The sequence below is a fragment of the Tuber melanosporum genome (genome assembly GCF_000151645.1).
Source record: "Tuber melanosporum whole genome shotgun sequence assembly, scaffold_82, strain Mel28".
Lineage (NCBI taxonomy): Eukaryota > Fungi > Ascomycota > Pezizomycetes > Pezizales > Tuberaceae > Tuber > Tuber melanosporum.
This window is the reverse complement of record NW_003299131.1, coordinates 103,221-122,943: the sequence shown is the minus strand read 5'-3', so window position 1 is coordinate 122,943 and position 19,723 is coordinate 103,221. Positions and strand designations below refer to the sequence as shown.

The window sequence follows — 19,723 nt, the reverse complement described above, 5'->3', positions numbered from 1 at the left end:
TCCACAAACCCTGCTTACCAGCCTATGATACCGATCTATGGTGCATCGTTCCTAAGACTGGGTCCCACAACCCACAATTCGGCGGTGGAACAGGACCCCCAAAACAATGGATAGACTATCAGTGTACTCGAGTAAAGAAAGCTACAGACTACTCAAAATAACAAGATCGATCCCCGGTAGCGTTTTTCCCCGAAACAAGGTATCATAGTTATGAAAATAAAAAAGTAATTTAATTTATATCATAGCAGACTTTACTCGAGCACTCGAGTAATAGTCTAAATACTATGGAGGTGATGCTGTTCCACAACCATCCTATGAGTATCCCGAGATACAAGTAAACTAATACCGGTATTAGTTTGACTACCGTATATTCAGTCGAGGCTTGGCACAGACAACCTTGGGCTCTCCCCGGAGGGTGTTTTTCATCGCCGGTCCTCTTTTTGCATCGGTTGCACAATGCCCCGCTTGACCCCCCACTACCATGATACTGTATGATAGTAGCCTACTGAATCCCACACTCCACCTCGTCGACGAGCGAACTATCATAGGTGTGACACGCCTAACTCGTTACCAACGGCAAGTTTCCTCGGAGGCTTAGCAACGCTCCCAACACGGAATGGATTTCTTTCTTGCAAAAGTATCGCAACAAGCGGGTATGTCTCTGGTTCCTACTGTTTCTCGAGAATCTTGCTGACTTGATCCAGTTTCATTCGCGATACGGTAGGCTCCGAAAATTGTATCGCTTATCGGGCCTATTCCTCACTGATGGACCTAGGTCGGGCATCATTGTCACGAGTCAGTTTGCTATAAAAGAATGCAGTCGTTATATATCTGTAAGTTCACAGGCTATGGCCAGGAATTGGACAGTCCACTTGCCCCGTTTTCTGGGCTAACGAGCTCTATCCATCGCAGTCAATCAAGGGGAAGGATAGACAAGAGCTTCAAGACCTACAGGATAGACTGGAACAGAAAATCAGAGTCGGTCCCGATCTCAAGCGAGCTGGCTTTCCGCTGCTAACTGTTAGCAGATAATATCTCCAGCAATAGACTTGGTGGAGATTATGTATGCCCCCCTGGTTATGGAACTTCCCGCCTACCGGTTTGACTAAACTGAGCCATACAGTTCTGCTAGAGGAAATACCTCACTTGAGAGTGCTCTGACATTGACGAAGAACATAAGACATGACATTCAATCACTAGGGGTCAGAGTTGCCGGCTTGTCCGCTCAGGGAGGTGGCCGTAAAAGACGCAGGAGCCAGGATGAAATCAACGCTGTGGTTCAAGATATCAAGCAACTTCTAAGGAAGATCGAAGACGTATTTGCCATCACACCTCCTCCCAGCTAAGCACTTGAGCTGACAGCTAGCTGTAGGCGGTTCCTTTCATAAATTTGGCAATTACTACATCCGGAGTGAATATCTCATCGAACATCCCACACAATGTCTCGCCTTCCCGTCTTATGCAAGCTTCAACCTTGCTTACTGCTGGTGATACCGCCTATTCAATGAACCCCTTCAACCCGGCGCAAATTGGCACTACTTTCACATTGAGTCTCTACATGCTGTTTGCCGGTCACTCACATCGACAAGAACATGTCTCCGCAAAGGATTTGACGTGGCAGGAGGTTGTTTACAAATGCAAAGTCAAGCTTCAGAGGGTGCCCTTAGTCTACGATGACGATCAAGATGAAGATGGGGCGAGTCGTAACACTAATCGGCTCCGTGCTCAGAGCAAAATTGATGAATATTGCTATGAACTTTGTCTGATCGAAGATCTGGATGACGGGAGAATGCATGAGGTTGAAGAAGGAAAACAACCTCCCGGAAGCTTTGACGATGTGGAAAAGGCCGGATTAAGAACCAGGATACCAATCCACCAGATATCCAAGATCTTTTACACTAACTCTGGACAACTTCTTGGGATAGAAGATTCGAGCTCCCCGATACTTCTGGTTAAGCGAGATTTAAATGCTGCGCCACCCCGAAAACTAGTTGATCGAGTTGAACAATATGATTATGGTGATAGTGGCAGCGAGGGAGAGTACCCCTTGGACATGCACGAGGGGGATAGTAGGGAACTTGAACCCCGACAAGAACTTCCGGAGGAATACGAACTTCCCCCCCATCTTGACCCAGAGTGGTTGGCTTTTGAAGTTTTCACAGAACCCGAGCCAGACTTCGATGATGCAGCGTCTGAATATAGCGACGCCGAAGAGTCACTCTCTGTGTCGGGGTCATCTCCCCCAGGATCACTTACCGATCCAAATACCTCCATAGCGCAAGCTCTATCAAATGTTGAGTTAAGCATCAGCGAACATCCCCCGTCACCCACACCGTATGTTTCTCCGAACGTCAAATCCACACTTTCAATCTTGGAATGCCTTCTCAGACTTACCATCTTGCAAAACTACCAACAAACCTCGCACCTTGCTGTCCACGACGAGCTCCTGAACCTTTTCCTATCGGACTCGGCATGGGACGGCACTCGTGAGAGCAGACGGCAGGAGCGAGAGAATGCCCGCCGAAGGATTGGGTTCGACCCCTTCGGGTCGCCCACGAAGCCGGCCAAGGAGGCGGAGGTTGGTACTATCCAACTCACGGGGGGCAGTAGAGCCAGTAGTCACCGAGGAAGCAGGTGGGGCACCCCGCAATCTTTTGGCAGGGGATACCGCCTTGATTCAAGTCTACCTATGACACCTAGCTCAGATTCGGGGAAGCCAATGCGCAAGCTTGAGGATCGTGAGCAGCCGGTATTGGCAAACAATCGAGAGCTCTGGACACCGGAGCAGCAGTTGAGCTCTATGTTCAATAGCCCTTACGGAACGAGTCCATTGTCCAAGAAGAATTCCCCGGACGGTAAAAAGGTTAATACGGAAGAGAGTTAATGAATCTAGAAACAAACTTTTCATAATGTTACCCCGTCTTTTTGTTTTCCTTTTTTCTCCTTTTTTCTTTCTTTTCTTTCCTGTCGGCTATAGTGACGATGAGGAGGCGTTTGGTTGTATCATAGCACATTGGCAGTTGGCTAGGTAATTGTACGAAGAGGATATCATAGCGCTGAGATTACTAGTGGTAGAATTGGGGTGTAATGGTAGATGGCTACTCTTTTTTCCCTTCCTCATTTATAATGCTAATGTGATAAGTTGGGGCATTTCATTAAACCCTCTCGTGAGCTGTGGATCCTCAATTCCCCGATACGAGTGCGCGGTGGTAACTTAGTATCATAGCAGTATCAAGTTTTAGTAATGATACAAAGGCAAGCCAATTTTCAAGTCCCGTTCTCACCCAGTCCGCCCGGAAGAAAAAACAATCATAGATATCGCCGTGTCATGGCATGTCAACCCCTTCCGCTGTGCCCGCCCGCAAAATCAGGACTAAAAGCTAGGATACCGTATGCAAAGATATCAGAATATGTCCACCGGGATCGCGAACTTAGGTTGGGTACCGGTAAATTTATATGCACTAAGAAATGCTTGCCAGGCTGCTACTCTACACATTACCGGTATGGCTTGGTAACGGACCGTATTGCTTCCTTCCTGGCGGGGGCTATTGTAATCGCGAATGAATAAATAAGTGGATGTTATACTACATTGTATTCAATAACTTTTCTCTACCCCCCCACCTCCGAAAAAAGTGAAAAAAGTGATACAATATGATACAGTAAAGTAAAACACACCTCACTTGAGGAAAAGAAAAACTTTAAAACACTTTTCACAGCAATCAGACACCAATTAATACCTACCCCCCAACCTCATCGACAACCCTCCTCTCCTCCAGTCCCAGAAACCCCGCACTCATTCCCTCGCTGTTCACCAGTGCCTGGGCAAGGTTCACGTTCCCGGCGGTCAAGTACTTTGTCGAGAACCCGGCGTTCACCTTCTCCCTCAACAACGCGGCTAATTCCGCCCTCCAGGACGCGACTTCCGCCTTAGTAGCCGTGACTGCGGTCTCCCTGCGTTTCTGCCCGCCCTTGCCCCTCTTCCCCACCGCTGCCCCACCACCACCACCGCTGCCGGCGAAGCAATCGCTATCATACTCAACGCCTAGATCCTCCGCGGCAGCCTTCAACCACTCATTTTCATGCCCCTTCTTCGCCTTTTCAATCTGGCAGTCGGCTATTTTCTTCGCAAGCTCGACGCGGCGCTTTAGCCTCGTGACTAGCTTCCTATCGGCGTCGAAAGAACGCATGGCGTAGCGTGCCGTCGATAGGGATTCCGGGTCGTGCACTTTCGCGACCAATCTACGCACGCCGATGACCTCGTCCGGTGAACATAGTAGGATACTAACACCGCGGGCATCTGTGCCGCGCGCTGTACGGCCCGAGCGGTGGACGTACGTGTCTGCGGTGCGGGGGAGGTGGTAGTGGATTATAAAGTCGACATTTTGTATGTCGAGGCCGCGGGCGGCGACGTCTGTTGCTACCAGGATGGAGTGGGGGGATGTTGGGGAGGAAAAGCGTTCTAGGGAGCGGAGGCGTGCTTTTTGGATCATTTTGGAGTGGAGGGGGTGGGCGGGGAGGTTCAGGTTTGTTAGGAGCGGGGAGAGGCGCTTGACGGAGGTAATTGAGTTGGTGAAGATTAGAGTTTTGGAGGGGTAGCGGAGGAGGAGGTAGTATAGGTAGAGGTCCTAGAGGGGAGACTATTAGTATTTAGAAGATATAATGTGGGGGATGATTAGTGCCTTTTCCATAGCGCCGCATTCGATGATTCCTTCCTTTAGCCTTTCCGCAAGCTGTCCGACGGGATTGGCGTCGATGAATTTGGGAGCCCTATCTTTGAACTTGAGCTTTTTGAGCAGATACTCCTTACTCTCCTTCTCATCCATCAAGTCACCACCCAACCTCTTCTTCCCACTCTTCCCAGCAAGTTTCTGCTGCAAGCCTTGATGAAACGTCGCCGAAAAGACCAACGTCTGCCGCTCAGTCACCTGCTCCTGATGCTTCTTCTTCACAGAATTCCTCTTAGAATACTCGTCCTCATCAACGTCACCCCCACCCTCACTATCACTCTCAGCATCCCCCCGCCCAAGGAGGTTCATGACTTCCTCAACCTCCTTAAAGTGTCCTTCCTGCAAAAGCCTATCTGCTTCGTCCACGACCAAAAACTTCAATCCCCTCTTCAACTTAGTTACCCAACCCTGCCCCTCAGAAACGACCTCCCATAACCTCCCCGGCGTAGCAACAATCACATCGGCGCCACCCCTCTCAGTCAATTGCCGAAGCTGCTTCTGCAGCGAGAGCCCTCCAGTGACTGACACTATCGACATATCCGGTGCGTATGCCGTCAGTGCCCTCAGGTGCGCATGTAACTGATGCGCGAGCTCCCTGGTCGGGGAGAGTATCAGTGCCATGGGTAATTTCTCCTCTTCCTCCTCCCCCTTATCCTTGGAGCTTTTTCGCGGGAAAGAGAGGTAGTGCTCCAGAATCGGTATGCCAAATGCAAGGGTCTTGCCGGAACCTGTGCTGGCTTTGCCAATTAGGTCATGGCCTGCAATGATCTCGGGGATCGCGGAGGACTGGATGGGTGTAGGGGTGTTAAAGTTTAGTTTTGAGAGGGCGCGGAGGGTGGGGAGGGAGAGGTTTAAGGAGTCCCAGGCTGGGAGAAAGACTGTTTGGCAGATGATTAACTTTTTACTCTGATGGGTAGTGGGGGTGCCTGGGGAGGGCATTTACTATCTTCGTCTTCATCATCCAATAGTAAAGCAAAAGAACCTCCGAGCTCGCTGTCCTGGGATCTAGACTTTCTAGCTTTCTTCTTTTGTACCTTTCCGGAAATCACCACTTTCTCAGAATCCCCACCACTATTAATCCCCTCCCACTCATCCTCATCATCCACTTCCACTTTCTCCTTCTTCCCCCTGTCTTTCTTACCACTCTTATCAACCTTCGCCAAATTATTGACCTAAAGCTCCCATCAGCACCCCTCCCCATACCACAACCCCCATCCAAACCACAAACCTTATATTCAACCCTCCCACCCCCATCAATCTCAACATCCACTCCATCAACCTCGTCGAGTCCGTAAAAACCCTCGACATCATCTAACCTATCCGGCATAGGAACTTCTTTCCAGCCCAACTCGTCGAGGGTGACTTTGTAGCCATTGTCTGTTTTTGCACGCTTAATTATTACTGGCTTCGGGCCTGCGGGTTGGCGGGTGCGTTTTTTGGATTTTATGGCGGGGGGCGGCATTGGTGGTAGTCGTGGCTGCTTTAGTTTCTGTGATTTTCCACGATAATTTTCTCCCTAAAGATACGGTACTGCAGGCAAGGGTACTTGCGGGTGGTGCTGTGTGGGGTTGGTTTCGGGTGGTGGTTACCCTGCTTTGGATGGGGTGTGCTGCTTCATCATGGAGTATCACTCTTACAATGTCACAATGGCAGGTTGTATTGGATGCGGGTTTGGGTGATAAATGCTGGGACTAAAGGTTAGTAGATTTTGGCATGCCAAAAGAATAGAGATGAGTGAGAATAGCACAAATTTTATAAATTCTGATCTGTAAAGAGCACTAGCGACCCATCAGGCACAAAGGAAATTGAGAAGAAAATAAAAGAAAGGAAAAAAAGGTCTAGCCCAATTACTTTTGTGGAGGTATATAGAAGAAAAATAGTTTACAATACAAAGGGATTAACCGGAAGCACTCCCTACTAGCAACATGTCCAACATCCCCACAACCAGGCTTGATTGTTTTGAGTTCTCCACTTCCTGTTTGACGCGGAGATGAAGCCTTCTAATAAGTTTATCGAATTCTGGAGACTTCCCCAGGTCGTGAGAGTACATATCTACCAGTTATCAGCGTGGCAGAGGTAGGCAGCTGGGGAAGGCAGACGGGTCATACCAAGGATTAACAGAGAAACTTCTACAATTGTCGAAACGTACTGGATGTCAGGGAGATGCTTGATCAACCATTTTAGAATAGGACTGAGGGTATTTTCGTCGCGATTGGCTAGTGCTGCATTGATGGCATTGCGATAGCGGAGCTCCCCGAGAATTGTGAAGACGGTGATATGGGGTTGGCCCTAGAATGTTTATAAGTGCCAAACGGTCAAGATATAGATGGAGAAACAGACCGACATAAGAGCAGAGTCCAAGGCACCGCCGTAATTACCTTTACGGAGGTGGTGTTCCCAGGGCCTCTCTTTCCTCCTTCGGGTCTCTTGTTCCACAACTATATCCGCTCCTTCCCCCTTGTAATCCATTCCCTTGGTACGTCTCCTCTGCGCACTGCTCTTTGACTTGGGGCCGCCCGTGCCGGTAATGGGGTCAATCCCAGCAGCAATCATGTCCAAGACCCTCTCCTTTTCTTTGGCCTTCTCCTTCTCCTTGCCGCTTCTACGGGTACGCACACTGAACAGCCCATTGGACATGCCAACTGCCAAATGCTTTTCATCGGGGGAGATACCAATTGCGAGAATCGGCGCGGGATACTTGACACCATGGACAACCTTCCAAGTGGTAGGATCGTAAACCTTCACATGGCGGTCAAGTGCACCGGTCAAGACTCTCCTCCCGCCTTGCCGCGGCCCGGTGGACAGTGCCAACGAAGTAATACTCTTCTGATGGTTGTGGAGGACAGCAACACGCTTCGCTGCAATTATATCCCATACATGAACAGTTGGCCCACTGGAGGCCAGAATGGTTGTTCCGCCTGGTAAAACCAACAATGCGTCGACAGGAGCTGGAGCATTGAATTCCATGCTACAATGGTCACCGACGGACCTGGAATCCCACAATCTAACCGTCCTATCATAACCTCCAGACACAACCGAATAGGGAGAACCAGGAACAAAAGAGGCAGCCCGGACGTAGTCTTGGTTTCCGATAAATTTGTGAGTCGACTTCGATGAGGTCAAGTCCCAGAGACGAACTGTCTTGTCATCAGAGGCAGACAGTACTTGGGTCACAATTGTCGGGGAAAATTTTGTAACACTAACGGTGTTCCCCATGTGCTCATCCCATGTCTTGATGACAGCTCTCGAGCCAATGTCAAAAACTTGAATCAGTCCACTGTCATCAGCGGCAACCAAAACTCTTCCGTCAGAGCGAAAGCTTCCGGATTGCGCAGGTGCCTGGAATCTCGATATTGTCTTTGACACTACTCGGGTTTTCGATGAATACACCTTGACGAGGGTAGAGGCGGTGACAGCGAAATCATGGGGGGAAACCGGGGAGAAATTGATAGATTTGATTGCTCCGTATTCTTGAATTAGAAGGTGCGACTTGAATGTTCCCCAGTAGCGTTGCTCGGGAGTTGAGGCGGCGGGGAGAGCGGGCAGCCTGGCGAGTGGCATACGGGTGACTGGCGCAGCCATGATTATAGATGATTGACCAGCTGTAGCTGGCTGGGGTGGGCTACAGCTGTTAGGAGAGAAGACAGGGATTTCTAGACAGATGAATAGGGAGCGCCGAGTAGTGAGGGCGGGGGACGAACGAAGGTATCAATTATAATAATATTAATACGCTTGTGGTGAGGAACTTTAGGTGGCTTTGTGCCTTTCTTTTTTTTTTTTTTTGTGGCTCCGAACTGATCTTATCGGGAAGCATCAGCCTTTATCCGAAACGCCATGGTCACCAGCCACGCACTAACCACAAGCAGGTGTTGCAGCAGCCGCAACCCAACAAGAGAGTGCGAATGTCAAGAGTTCTTAGGGTATTAAACTCGAGAACAAGCATACCGGCAGCCAGAAAACTGCTGCACATGCGCCCATGGGCTAGACTCTGTGATGGCCCGTTACAGAAAGTGGCCTCCGCTATTCTACTCGAAATACCGGTACCGGCAGAGCACCAAACACTGGTACGATCTTGGCGTAAAGATCATGAGCGTCATAATCTAGCATCTTACATCAAAAATGTGCAGACTTGCAGCTCACCCAACCAAAGTATGATATTAGCATTATAGGCTTCGCAATCGCTCAAGTTTTTTCAGTAAAAAATTGGGTGGATTTTGTCACCCTCATGTGAGTGCTGATAGTAGCGAAATGTTTGTCCTATGATACCAACTGGGTTATCAGATTCTACAGATGCTAAGATTCCAATCTGGCATCATAAGTCAACTTTTGCCGTAGCTTCCCCCCCCCCGGCAGCCACGAGCTACAGGTTATCCAAAATCGCAGCGACCATTCGAGCAGCTGGGCGGTGTTTGAGTGGATTAATCTCATGGCTTGCACTGTGTCGGGATAGTGTTTATCTCTTTACTCATTAAAACTGATTAGCTCTTTAAAGAAGCTACTGCAGGCGCTAGTTATAACCTGGACTTGTATCACAGGGCTTTTAGGCCTTTGGTAGGTATGTCTTTCGATGCGGATATTGAAGCATTTTTACCACCATATCCGCGGCCCGCAGAGTCTTTCATAAAGGCTCTATCTACCTTCTCCGGCGATGCCGTAGGTATTTCATTACCCCAATCTGGCATGGCAGTCTTCTGTGCTGCATGAGGGACGTGGGTGGGCGGGTTCAGATAATGGCTGATGTATCATACCTCTTGTTAGAGCATATTCTGTAGTATACCCTGCGCTAGGTCACAGGTTGGTGGGTGGACAGTTTCTTTGACAAAGGAGGGCGCGCTTTACATAAACCTTGAGCCAAGCTGTGCCATGGCTGTCTCGTATGTGTTGTATGGGCACAATCTGAGTTAGGCACCGCGATCCCCGCGGGGGGCCATTTAGCTTTTTTTGCTCCTGCACGAGTACGAGAACTTGTATCATACTTCGGTGAGTTGATACTGGATCTATGAGAAGACATGGATTATCACTGGTTCTTACTGTACTAGTACCGTACTCGAGTATCATACTCGTACAAGTACAGTACCAGCATCTTGGTAGACCCTAGCTTGGCACGCTTACTTGCAAGTAGATCTTTGTATCATAATAATATTATTATCATACCGTATTATGAGCGACCAGCTACGGTAGTATTATGAGCGATCTGGAGGTGTTGGACGCGTTACAAGTACCATCGTTTTTAACTAAGTTACCGTGGAGTGTAAATTGCAAACTGAATAAATAAGGGCTTGTGTTAATTGAAAGACGCATACCGGTAGGTGAAGCGAGGATAAAGAGTGCCGGTATTGCACGCTTGTTATGGTGCCACAAGATAGGTCAGTAGTACGTGTATATAATAAAGTGGGATTGGGGTCCTGAGAAAGAGGAGGTGGTTGACCAGAGCATCGTTGTTACTGTTACCAATATTGCACGATACTGTACTCGCACAGTAGCATCCGACATATCGGCAACTACCATAATAATTACACCCCTTTTACTCTTTGCCCTTCTTTGAACCAACTAACTGAAACTTCTTTGTGTGTGTTCTGTGGTTCTGTGCCCCTAAGCTCTCTGTGTTCAACCAGCTTCCTTCGCTTATCGGTATTTCCATCGCGTGGGGGATGTCACCCTTCAACACTTTCACTGTCGCTTCTGCTGCTACCCCGACAATAGTTTCCACTGCTCTCTCTCACGTACAACGAAACACCCTCCCCCCCTTTTCACCTTTTAAATCATCCAAAAAAAACAAACAAGCGAAGAAAGAAAGATGGAAGGAAGAAGCTGATCCAAACTACCGTAGTTCCTCGATAATAAACATCTAGAAAACACACCAAAGGCCAATCTCTCGTACCACGGGGGTGTAGAGCTTGTCCGAAAGTTTTTGGTCTACGCATCTCAACACACCGTCGAGCAGCTACAAGCCTTCACCTCGCAGTACGTCCCGCACCCTATTTGGGTGCACACTGAGGATGAATCTATTCCTGCCGAGTTCTTGGAAAAGTCTGCCGCACACGTCGTTGAACACCTTGGCCCGGATGGCGTCGAGAAGGTCGGGGGCGAGCAATGGTGGAAATGGGCGCCGAAGGAGTTGACTGCTGAATGGGTAGAGATGAGGAAAGACTGGTGGGCCCGAACTAGGCACCCGGAAACCCTACCGAGAACTATGTTCTATGTTCATGGAGGTTGGTTCCAGCCTTGACCTGTGAAAGGGATAGAGCTGATCACGGATTCTTGGTTAGGCGGTTACTTTTTCGGGAGTGTCGATGAACATAGGTATCAACTACAGAGACACGCCCGGAAGCTCAAGGCTAGAGTATTTGCACGTATGGAATCTTTTATGGTATTTATTAGCCTATACTCACCTTACGGGTTCTATAGCACGGTACCGGCTTGCTCCGCAGTTCCCGTTTCCATGTGGTACGCCGCCTTCGACCACTAGCTTATAGTAGATATTAACAAGACTAATAGCAATCTATGATGTTCTCGCATGTTATATCTATTTGATATCAATACAGAGCCCCGAAACAATCATCCTAGCTGGTGATTCGGCCGGCGGAGGGATGGTACTATCTCTCTTGGTGATCCTTCGGGATCAGGGACTCCCAATGCCTGCCGGGGCTGTATTGATTAGTCCTTGGGTAGATCTTTGCCACAGCTTCCCTAGCATCGTCGCGGGTAAGTTAGAGCCGAAAGCACAAGAAACGGCGGGGCTTTAACTACTCGAGTGATTCTCGATGACCGAGTCCTAGACTCTCTGATGGCGGTGGCTAACAAACGACTAGGAAATGAACATGATTTCATGCCACCCCACGGATTCTTTCACAAGCCTTCACAGGCTTGGCCGCCCCCAACCGAAGAAGATGTCGATGCTTCAACGGATCCAGAGAAACCACCAATAATCACCGTTCACAAAAAAACCGTAACAATAGCCGGAAGCCTGGTAACCCTCAAGGACCAAATCCACATGTACACCACAAACGACCTAATGGACCACCCCCTCGTCTCCCCAGTCCTACAGAGCACCCTCGGCGGCCTCCCGCCACTACTAATAATATCTGGCGGCGGCGAGATCCTAAGAGACGAGCAAATCTACATAGCGCACAAAGCCGCAAATCCCGACAAGTACCCAACCTGGCCCGGTCATTTGGCCAAAGACCCATCGGGGCGCCAGCAAGCAGCGCTGGGGAAAAATTACCCCCCGACAAGAGTTTGGCTGCAAGTCTACGATGGCTGTTGCCACGTCACGCCCACACTTTCCTTCACCCGTCCTGCAAAACTGATGTTCCGCGTGATAGCGCACTTTGGTGCATGGGCGCTGTCGAACGCGACGAACACGAGCATAGAAGTCGATGAGGACGACGACATCTCCGTGATCTCCACGGACGAGAACAGCGCCGTCCCCCCGGGCCACCACAGGTTGCGCCAGACTGGCACAATCAAAGAGTCCAATTCCCAGAGCGTGCCCCCGTTTGAGGACAACATGATTAGACAACAGATCGACCACCAGGGCCGCATTTTCGAATTGCCCCCCGTACAGGAACTCCCCGGGATGCAGCTGGCGCCCGACCAGATCGGTGTTGTTAAGCCGGAGCCAGTGCGCAGGTGGCTGGAAGCGAAGGCTTGGTCGGATGCTAAATTCTCGAAGACCAGGAAGAAGGTTGAGAAGAAGCGCGCGAAGGAGGTGCTCGCTATGATGCAGGAGGGAAAGGGAGAAGGGGAGGGGGAGAGGGAGAGGGAGAGACCACCTCCCAGTGCGCTTTTCGGAAGGATGAACAGGGAGAAGGTCTGCAAGGGGGCGGCCGCTGCTGCCGGTGGCGGCATCGGCGGGTCGAGTCTTGGATTAAGGTTTTGGAGCTCGATGGGGTATAGCCATGATGAGAAGACGGTGAGTTTTTTTCCCCTTCATGGAGGAGCTTGAAACTGACTGTATTCGGGATGGGGCGGGATAGATGGCGAGAGAAGAAAAGGCAGAAGCGAAAGTGGAGGCGGCTGAGAGTGCACAACGCTCCTCCGGCACTATTTACAGCAAAGATGGGTAAATTGCACTGATAGTATCGTATCATTATTCTTGGGGTCAGCATATAAGATACAAGAGAGCACGGATATTTCCTTCCACCGCCTCCTTTCTTGCTTCACTTTTTGTTCTTTCACTCTTTCAACACCCTCTTCCTCTCATAGGAATGTGTTGGACCACCGATCTTATTTATTTATATAATCGCCGCTTTTGTTTAAATCCTTGAATATGACAATGATGAAGCTGCTCTTTACAAATTGGCCTTTTATTACAGCAGGCGTAATTAAAGAAACGGCCGCAGTAATACCAAATACCTTCAGTAACCGCGATCAAGTACCGTAAGAACTGACAATATAAGACGTTTCGAATATCGCACTGCATACATAGTCGCATGCTAGTGGCGCGCTCTCTTATATACTTTAACTGACCTCCACTTTTCGTGACACTGCTGGAAGGGGGAGGATACACTCCTATCCGGAGACTCCTATCATACGGTACCCTACTCAGGCGAATAACCACGCCTTACGCACCGCCACCGGACGCCGGAAACCCCCCCGCTATCATACCGCCAAGCCATGCACACCCCACGAACCATTGTTCCGACTCAGTGTGTGTTGCGGGCAGTCGATATCAAGATTGACCTATAAGTTAAGTCTGCCATGACACCGAGTATGATACTTACAGGTCGGTCGGCGGTAAGGTTGATGAGGCAAGCGCGAACAAGCGGTGTTCGCTGTTACGGTTTCGGATCCCTGTTGGAAATGGATATGCCGAGTGTGTGTGAGAGTGATGGGTAGGTCTAGAGGGGGTGATGTTTTCTTGTGGTCTCTTTGCCACTTTATTTCTTCCATGGGCGAAAGTGGTTGTATCGTTGTATCGTAGTAGATCTCCTGAGTATCGTATATCATAATACTTGTATTATATGGTTATCCGTTTGGCATTTGGCCTGGCAACGACCTGTCTTGGGGGATCATAATGTGTCACTCGCTAAAGATTTGGTTGCGGGGATTAGAAAGAGAGAAATGGCCCGATTAGGCCATGTGTGCCGTAGCATCCTCTTTAGCCTTGAGACAGCCCTCTTTGAATGGGCATTTTGTCAAGGTCTGGCTAGGTGACGAGCAAGAAGTAGGTTACTTGCTAGAGTCAGAGAGCATAAGGTAACGGAGAGTGTGAAATGACCCGTGTCGGTAAGGTGATGGAATTGAAGTGAGAAATTTGGGTGCTTCATATCTCTCTGGAGTGAGGAAGTCCTCCCTCTTTCGGATGTCCCTACTTTTGGAACTTTTTGCGAGAACGCTATCGTTGCTGGCAATGTCCACGAGTTGTAATGTATTGAATTATGCCCTGGGCAGCATGTTAATGCTGGGTAGAAATGGTGCAGGGGGCCGAGAATGGACTATCGACGATGTTCGTAGTGTTTGCTGGGTGGAAGAGCTCGCGTCATTCTCATTCCATCTACATCCACCGCGCTCCTGGTATCATTTCAAACGGCCCATTTCCAAAATTACACAATGATATCTAAATTCTAGCAAACTCAATAATGCGCTTAGGCGAAAGCGCCACATTAACTCTTCACAGAAAAAACCACAACCCTTCCATCAACACCACTAGAGCTGAACTTAGTAACATTTCCCGCCCTGCCCTCATAAGGCCTCAAGATAGTGATCGAGTTCTGATGAATTGTCTTCAAGTTGGTGTCATCCGCCGAACTCTTTCCTTTCAAATCCATCTGCCTAAACATGTTCAATGCACTAGATTCCTGACTTGCACCGGAACCTGCAGACTTGCGCGGGTCGTCAACAGAGTATGCCAGCCTCCATCCCCCCATGTTACCCTCGAAAACAACCGGGTGACAGTCGTGACCGGCGGCAACGAGTTGGTCCTCACGGGTCCAGCAAAGCGTAACAAACGGCAACATTTGGGTCGTCACACTAAGAACCGCATGTGGTGGTTGTTCCGGTGCGGACGGGTACACAACGGTAACACTACTGTCATGGGCAGCGAATGCAAGTGCATTTCCAGAAGGCGAGAAAGCAACTGAATGGACCCAGCCACCAGAGCTATTGATATATTCCCCGCAAACAGTGTTGAAGGGAATACGCTCTCCCCAGACGGTTGGCTCAGGGCGTTGGTCTACACCTTTGATGAACGAGGAGAACACGCGGGCATGAGCGTCTGCGGAACCGGCAGCGAGTAAGACGGAATTGGGATGCCAGGCGAGTGAGAAGACGGTGGAACGGAGAGGTTTTTTGATGTGCTTTGACACCCACCAGTCGTTTTCTCCCTCAAAGTAGCACACAGCGATGACACGCGCACCGGAGCCAACGGCGAATTTGGTCTCGTCAGGGGACCAACGAACGTGTGTTGCAGCACGGTTGATACGGAGTAGGACGAGAGTTGGCTTCCAGCCTGTTGGGGATGGTTCCCAGACTAGAGCGTTACGATCTGAATAACATTAACATAGGATCCTAAGATGGAGCGAATGGGGAATACCTTGGGAGCAAGTAACAATCCTCCTAGTATTCGGTGCGATGTCAACACTAGTAACAGTCTTGTCATGCCCAGCCAGTTCATCCTGAAGGGTGAATCCCGACCCGGAACGTTTATAGAGCTCAACTTTAGTATCCCGAGATACAGCTAAGAGAGACCTGTCCGCACTGAAGGAGTGATCGGCAATGGGCTGGTGAAAGAGGAGGTGAACTTCAGACATGATAGATGATGTGGGTAGCGATAGGAGCAGCACTCTACTATCACTGAAGTTGTGGAGGTTTGATGAATATTTTGGTGGGGAATCGAACCGACGGTGATTGTATCTGCACTGTTACCCTACCTTTACTTCACGTCATAAGAATGTGCTGCCAAGCTAAGTAAGGCAGTGTTGCCGCTCTTTATCCTTGACACGCGCCTTATCCAACACTGTTACAACCAATTTCTTCACATTCCACCAGAGTTCGACCGTCAACCAAAACTGAGAACATTATGGCTCCGGGTGCCAAGCGCCGTATGGTATGATCCAGATCTCTACATCCATACAATACAATATGTTGACCTGATCTCCCAGCCAGTACCACCTCTTGAGTCGGACTCAGAAGCTAGTCCACCACAACGTCGCAGGCTGGTACCTCCGCAAAGCTCCCGGCGCAACAATGGCGAGAGCTCAACGCAGGGCGCTAGAAGAGATCGCCTGAGAAGTGTCTCTGCAGAACAAGATGACGTTGAGGATGAAGTTGCTAGCGGTGCTGAGGGCATAGAAGCAACTCAAGGTTCGTTTTTTTCCAACCGGAAAACTCTTTGTAGCTAACAAATTAGATTCAAACAAGGAACGTATGATCAAGAAACTCGTTAGATATGCCATCTCTGCAGAATACACCCGTGTGCCGATAAAGCGCACTGAGATATCGAGCAAGGGTCTGTTCAATAGCCTCCTCATGTATCTTACTTCTAACAGTTCTCTAGTCCTCGGTTCACATGGGCGAATGTTCAAAGAGGTCTTTGCCGGCGCTCAATTGGAACTAGAACGTGTATTTGGGATGAGAATGGTAGAGCTTCCCCTTCGTGAGAAGACGAAGCTCAGTCAGAGGAGAGGTGAGTGGAATCCATTGCATTATTTTTGTTACATTGAAAAGTTGTCTGACACTGCTTGAGAAATCCAGCTGCGCAAACCAGTGACAAAGTTCCTTCAACTTCAAAATATTACGTCCTCACCACCATCCTCCCTGAGAAATTTCGCGAGCCAGAGATTGTCCAACCGTTCGGTGTCAAAGAACAAGCCTATGTTGGTCTCACTACTATGATCGTGTCTCTAATCTACCTCAATGGTCGTTCTATTGCAGAAACCAAGCTTGACCGCTACCTCAGACGCATGAACGCAGACAGAAACACCGCAGCTGGGGAGACCGAGAAGGTCCTTCAGTCAATGATCCGTCATGGCTACATCTCAAAGCAGAAAGACGACAACGCTAATGACGGCACATTTGACTACGTTCTTGGCCCCCGGGGAAAGGTTGAGATTGGAACGGATGGTGTTCTATCTATGATCAAAACGGTTTGTCCCTTCACTCTCATCACTTTGAGAACTCACTAATGGGCGTAGGTCTATGCTACCAACGTCCCCGAGGACGTCGAAAAGCGAATGATGAGAAACATCGGATTCGATCCTGAGGCTGGCGCGTCCCAGGTCCAGGGTTCGCACAGACGGAGGGAGAGGAGAAGCAATGGCACTCAGAGGCAGGCTGGGTCAGAAGATGAAGTTTAATATTACTTGGCTGTACACTTGTGACCCTTATGTTCAAGCAAAGGCGTTAGGGAGAGGCTTGCTGTTGTTCTGTTTTCCAATAATTAACCCATAGCTGTATCATTACCCACAATCACTTTTCATTGGCGAGAATAATGAACAACTATAAGATATAATGTCTGGTGCACCGCTATCGTAGTATACATCCTGTAAAACCAGCCACAAAGTCCCTCATCTGAATTAAAACCCCCCGCAAACCCCACACAGCTCTTCAATAACCCCCACCTCTAATCCTCCTTCTCCGGTGGCTTTCCAACCGGCTGAATCATTTTCTACACCAATTAGCCTCCCCAATTCCCCCACCTCCTCAAGAGGAACCAAGCTCACCTCGATAAACTTCGTCCTCATTTTCGCCATCGGCTCGCCCGTCGCAACACTCATGTATTCCAGCAACGGCGGATGTCCGATATAACTCGCATAGGTATCTCTATGCACGTTTGAAACCCATTCGCTTGTTCTATTAGCTTCAAAATGTAATGTTGGGGGGAAGGGGAGGTTGGTACAATTTTGTGGTGTCGGCGTGGCCGGTACCGACGTAGCGGGCTTGGAGTTGCTCTAGTTGTTGGGTCGCGCGGAGTTTGTCGGCCATTGTTTTTATTGGTACGTATGTGTGTATGTATGTGGATATGTATGTAGAGGTGAGGTAAGGTGAGGTTTTGAGGGAGGACGATGGGTGTACGAGTACGAGTACAGTACTCGAGTAGGATACAGGTCGTTGGATTCGTTTGGGTGGTTTGGGTTGGGATGGTTTGCGGGTAGTAAGTAACTCGAGGGAGAGCCGCAGACTTGGCAGGTGGGCCAGGCTCATGTTCCTTGCATTATTAGGCTTTGATGGGCAACCGTGTTTGAGGCTGTTTAGAGAGTACGATATTAGGGAAAACGGTATCACGACATGGTCATTGTATCATATCATACAAGCGAGAGAGAAAAGTAAATAAAGATACGGTACTAATACAAGCTGCTACTATGTGACAAACTTTTGTTCAGCGCTCAATATTTCCGCGAAACGAATAAAGTTAGAACGAGGAGAAAAGGACATGCACATTAGAACATTTCCCATCCAGAAACGTCTATCTGTCTACCGTCCCCTTCCGTACCCGCCATACCCCGGTGGCGGAGGCCCAGGAGGAGCAAACCCTGTGGCTCCCGGTGGAGCTCCAGGAGCCTGTCCGGGAAACCCTTGAGGCGCCTGTTGCTGTGGACTTCCGAAACCCGCCGGCAGAGGAGGCGGCTGACTGAAGCCAGGGTGCATCGGCTGAGCGAACCCCACTGGCGGTGGGGGTCTGCCATAGGCATGTTGCTGATGCGGCTGAAACCCGACCGGCGGAGGCGGACGAGCCGGCAGGCCCTGCGGAGGAGGCGCAAGCTGCGGTTGGTGGGGGGGTGCATGATGCTGCGGAGCACCACCTCTGCCGGCGGGTGGGAGGCCTTGCGGTGGTCCGGGAGGGGGTGCGTGGAAGCCGCCCTGGAAACCTTGGTCGTGGGGATTTGTCATTCCGTTTTGAGGCCTTGCTGGGGGGCCCCGTTGGAAGTTTCCTGGAGCCGAGGGTGCTGGTGGGCCGGCACCGACTGGAATTGGGGGGACGCCGCTGGTTGGGCCAGTTGGTGCGAAGAGTTGGGCGGGTAGTTGCTGGGGGGTGATTTGTACATTGTGTTTCTTTGCCTGCGCTGCGAGGAGGCGTTCGGCTTGGTCTCCATGACGTTCTCCCTTTCCGTCTTTCTTGTAGGCGTACTGGACGTTGATTTCTTTGTTCATGAGGAATTGGTTGTGCATGGATTCTATGGCTTTGTCGGATGCTTCGAAGGAATCGTAGGATATGAAACCGAATCCTTTGGAGATTCCTTGGTCGTCGCGGGCAATCTATACGGTCATTAGAAATCCTGTCACATAGTACGAAGTGTGTTCGCAAAGCGCACCTTTGGAGCAGAAACTAAGTTCCCAAAAGTAGTGAATGTATCAAACAGTGTCTTTTCATCCACCATTGGATCCAAATTCCCCACAAATAGTTCTGCGCCGACCTCAACGGTTTTCTGTTTATCCGCCGAGGCCTTATTCACTCGAATAGGCTTTCCGTATAGACGGACTTGGTTCATTATCCGCGCCGCATATTCTGCGTCTTCCTCTGAGATGAACTCGACGAAACCGAACCCTTGGTGAGTTTGCGTTACGCGGTCTTTCGGCAAGTGGACATTTACCTAAAGAAATTTGTTAGAATTGTAGATCAGAATGAAAGGAGGAGGAATATGAACTATTCGGCCAGCTTGCAGCATGAGCTCCCATACTAGCGCATCTGATACTCGCTCGTCCAGGTTTCCGATGTAAACTGTCGCCTCCTTGTCTTGCTCCCAATGGCGAGCCCCGGACATGTTTAGCGGTTTGGAAATGTGCGGCCCTTGAGTGGTATTACAGAGCTTGAGATATATCGGGGGCGGTTGGAATTATGAAAACGATGAACTGAGAAAGACACCAGATCTAGGTCGGGGACAAGAAGGTGAGAGAAATGACGAGTAGAGCAGCTCAATGGAAAACGCGAATGCCGGGTAACTTGGACACAGCCATTCCTTGAGGGCCTCACTCGATGAAGTTACCCGGCTTCCGACTCAAGCGAAAATAGCAGTAACCTCAATAGCGTCATTGCCTACAAAATTTCAAGCTTA

General features: G+C 49.6%; 7 protein-coding genes; 3 read left to right on the top strand and 4 right to left on the bottom strand.

Moving 5' to 3' along the window:
- Positions 1-556: 556 nt before the first annotated feature.
- GSTUM_00011320001 (uncharacterized protein) lies at positions 557-2,884 on the top strand (the record flags this gene model as incomplete). XM_002841855.2 has 7 exons in its annotated part: positions 557-653; positions 705-720; positions 776-833; positions 913-978; positions 1,029-1,063; positions 1,124-1,316; positions 1,373-2,884. The coding sequence occupies exons 1-7, from the start codon at positions 617-619 to the stop codon at positions 2,882-2,884; spliced, it is 1,917 nt and encodes a 638-aa protein (XP_002841901.1). The 5' UTR covers positions 557-616.
- A 3,662-nt stretch (positions 2,885-6,546) lies between these two features.
- Positions 6,547-8,436, bottom strand: GSTUM_00011318001 (uncharacterized protein). XM_002841854.2 has 3 exons: positions 7,068-8,436; positions 6,836-7,016; positions 6,547-6,779 (listed from the first exon to the last, which is right to left on the bottom strand). The coding sequence occupies exons 1-3, from the start codon at positions 8,307-8,309 to the stop codon at positions 6,625-6,627; spliced, it is 1,578 nt and encodes a 525-aa protein (XP_002841900.1). The 5' UTR covers positions 8,310-8,436; the 3' UTR covers positions 6,547-6,624.
- Positions 8,437-10,378: 1,942 nt separating this feature from the next.
- On the top strand, positions 10,379-12,796 carry GSTUM_00011317001 (uncharacterized protein; the record flags this gene model as incomplete). Its single annotated transcript, XM_002841853.1, has 8 exons — positions 10,379-10,450; positions 10,558-10,939; positions 10,997-11,080; positions 11,136-11,174; positions 11,226-11,432; positions 11,540-12,438; positions 12,541-12,642; positions 12,707-12,796. The coding sequence occupies 8 exons, from the start codon at positions 10,379-10,381 to the stop codon at positions 12,794-12,796; spliced, it is 1,875 nt and encodes a 624-aa protein (XP_002841899.1).
- Positions 12,797-14,275: 1,479 nt separating this feature from the next.
- Positions 14,276-15,549, bottom strand: GSTUM_00011316001 (uncharacterized protein). XM_002841852.2 has 3 exons: positions 15,389-15,549; positions 15,265-15,322; positions 14,276-15,216 (listed from the first exon to the last, which is right to left on the bottom strand). Exons 1-3 carry the CDS (start codon positions 15,479-15,481, stop codon positions 14,336-14,338), a joined length of 1,032 nt encoding a protein of 343 aa, XP_002841898.1. The 5' UTR covers positions 15,482-15,549; the 3' UTR covers positions 14,276-14,335.
- A 136-nt stretch (positions 15,550-15,685) lies between these two features.
- GSTUM_00011315001 (uncharacterized protein) lies at positions 15,686-17,152 on the top strand. XM_002841851.2 has 6 exons: positions 15,686-15,777; positions 15,833-16,034; positions 16,081-16,179; positions 16,228-16,356; positions 16,425-16,816; positions 16,865-17,152. Exons 1-6 carry the CDS (start codon positions 15,751-15,753, stop codon positions 17,024-17,026), a joined length of 1,011 nt encoding a protein of 336 aa, XP_002841897.1. The 5' UTR covers positions 15,686-15,750; the 3' UTR covers positions 17,027-17,152.
- Positions 17,153-17,292: 140 nt separating this feature from the next.
- On the bottom strand, positions 17,293-17,654 carry GSTUM_00011314001 (uncharacterized protein; the record flags this gene model as incomplete). The annotated part of the gene is made up of 3 exons (XM_002841850.1): positions 17,293-17,337; positions 17,393-17,516; positions 17,569-17,654. 3 exons carry the CDS (start codon positions 17,652-17,654, stop codon positions 17,293-17,295), a joined length of 255 nt encoding a protein of 84 aa, XP_002841896.1.
- Positions 17,655-17,996: 342 nt separating this feature from the next.
- On the bottom strand, positions 17,997-19,547 carry GSTUM_00011313001 (uncharacterized protein). XM_002841849.2 has 3 exons: positions 19,316-19,547; positions 18,983-19,261; positions 17,997-18,926 (listed from the first exon to the last, which is right to left on the bottom strand). The coding sequence occupies exons 1-3, from the start codon at positions 19,430-19,432 to the stop codon at positions 18,144-18,146; spliced, it is 1,179 nt and encodes a 392-aa protein (XP_002841895.1). The 5' UTR covers positions 19,433-19,547; the 3' UTR covers positions 17,997-18,143.
- Positions 19,548-19,723: the final 176 nt, after the last annotated feature.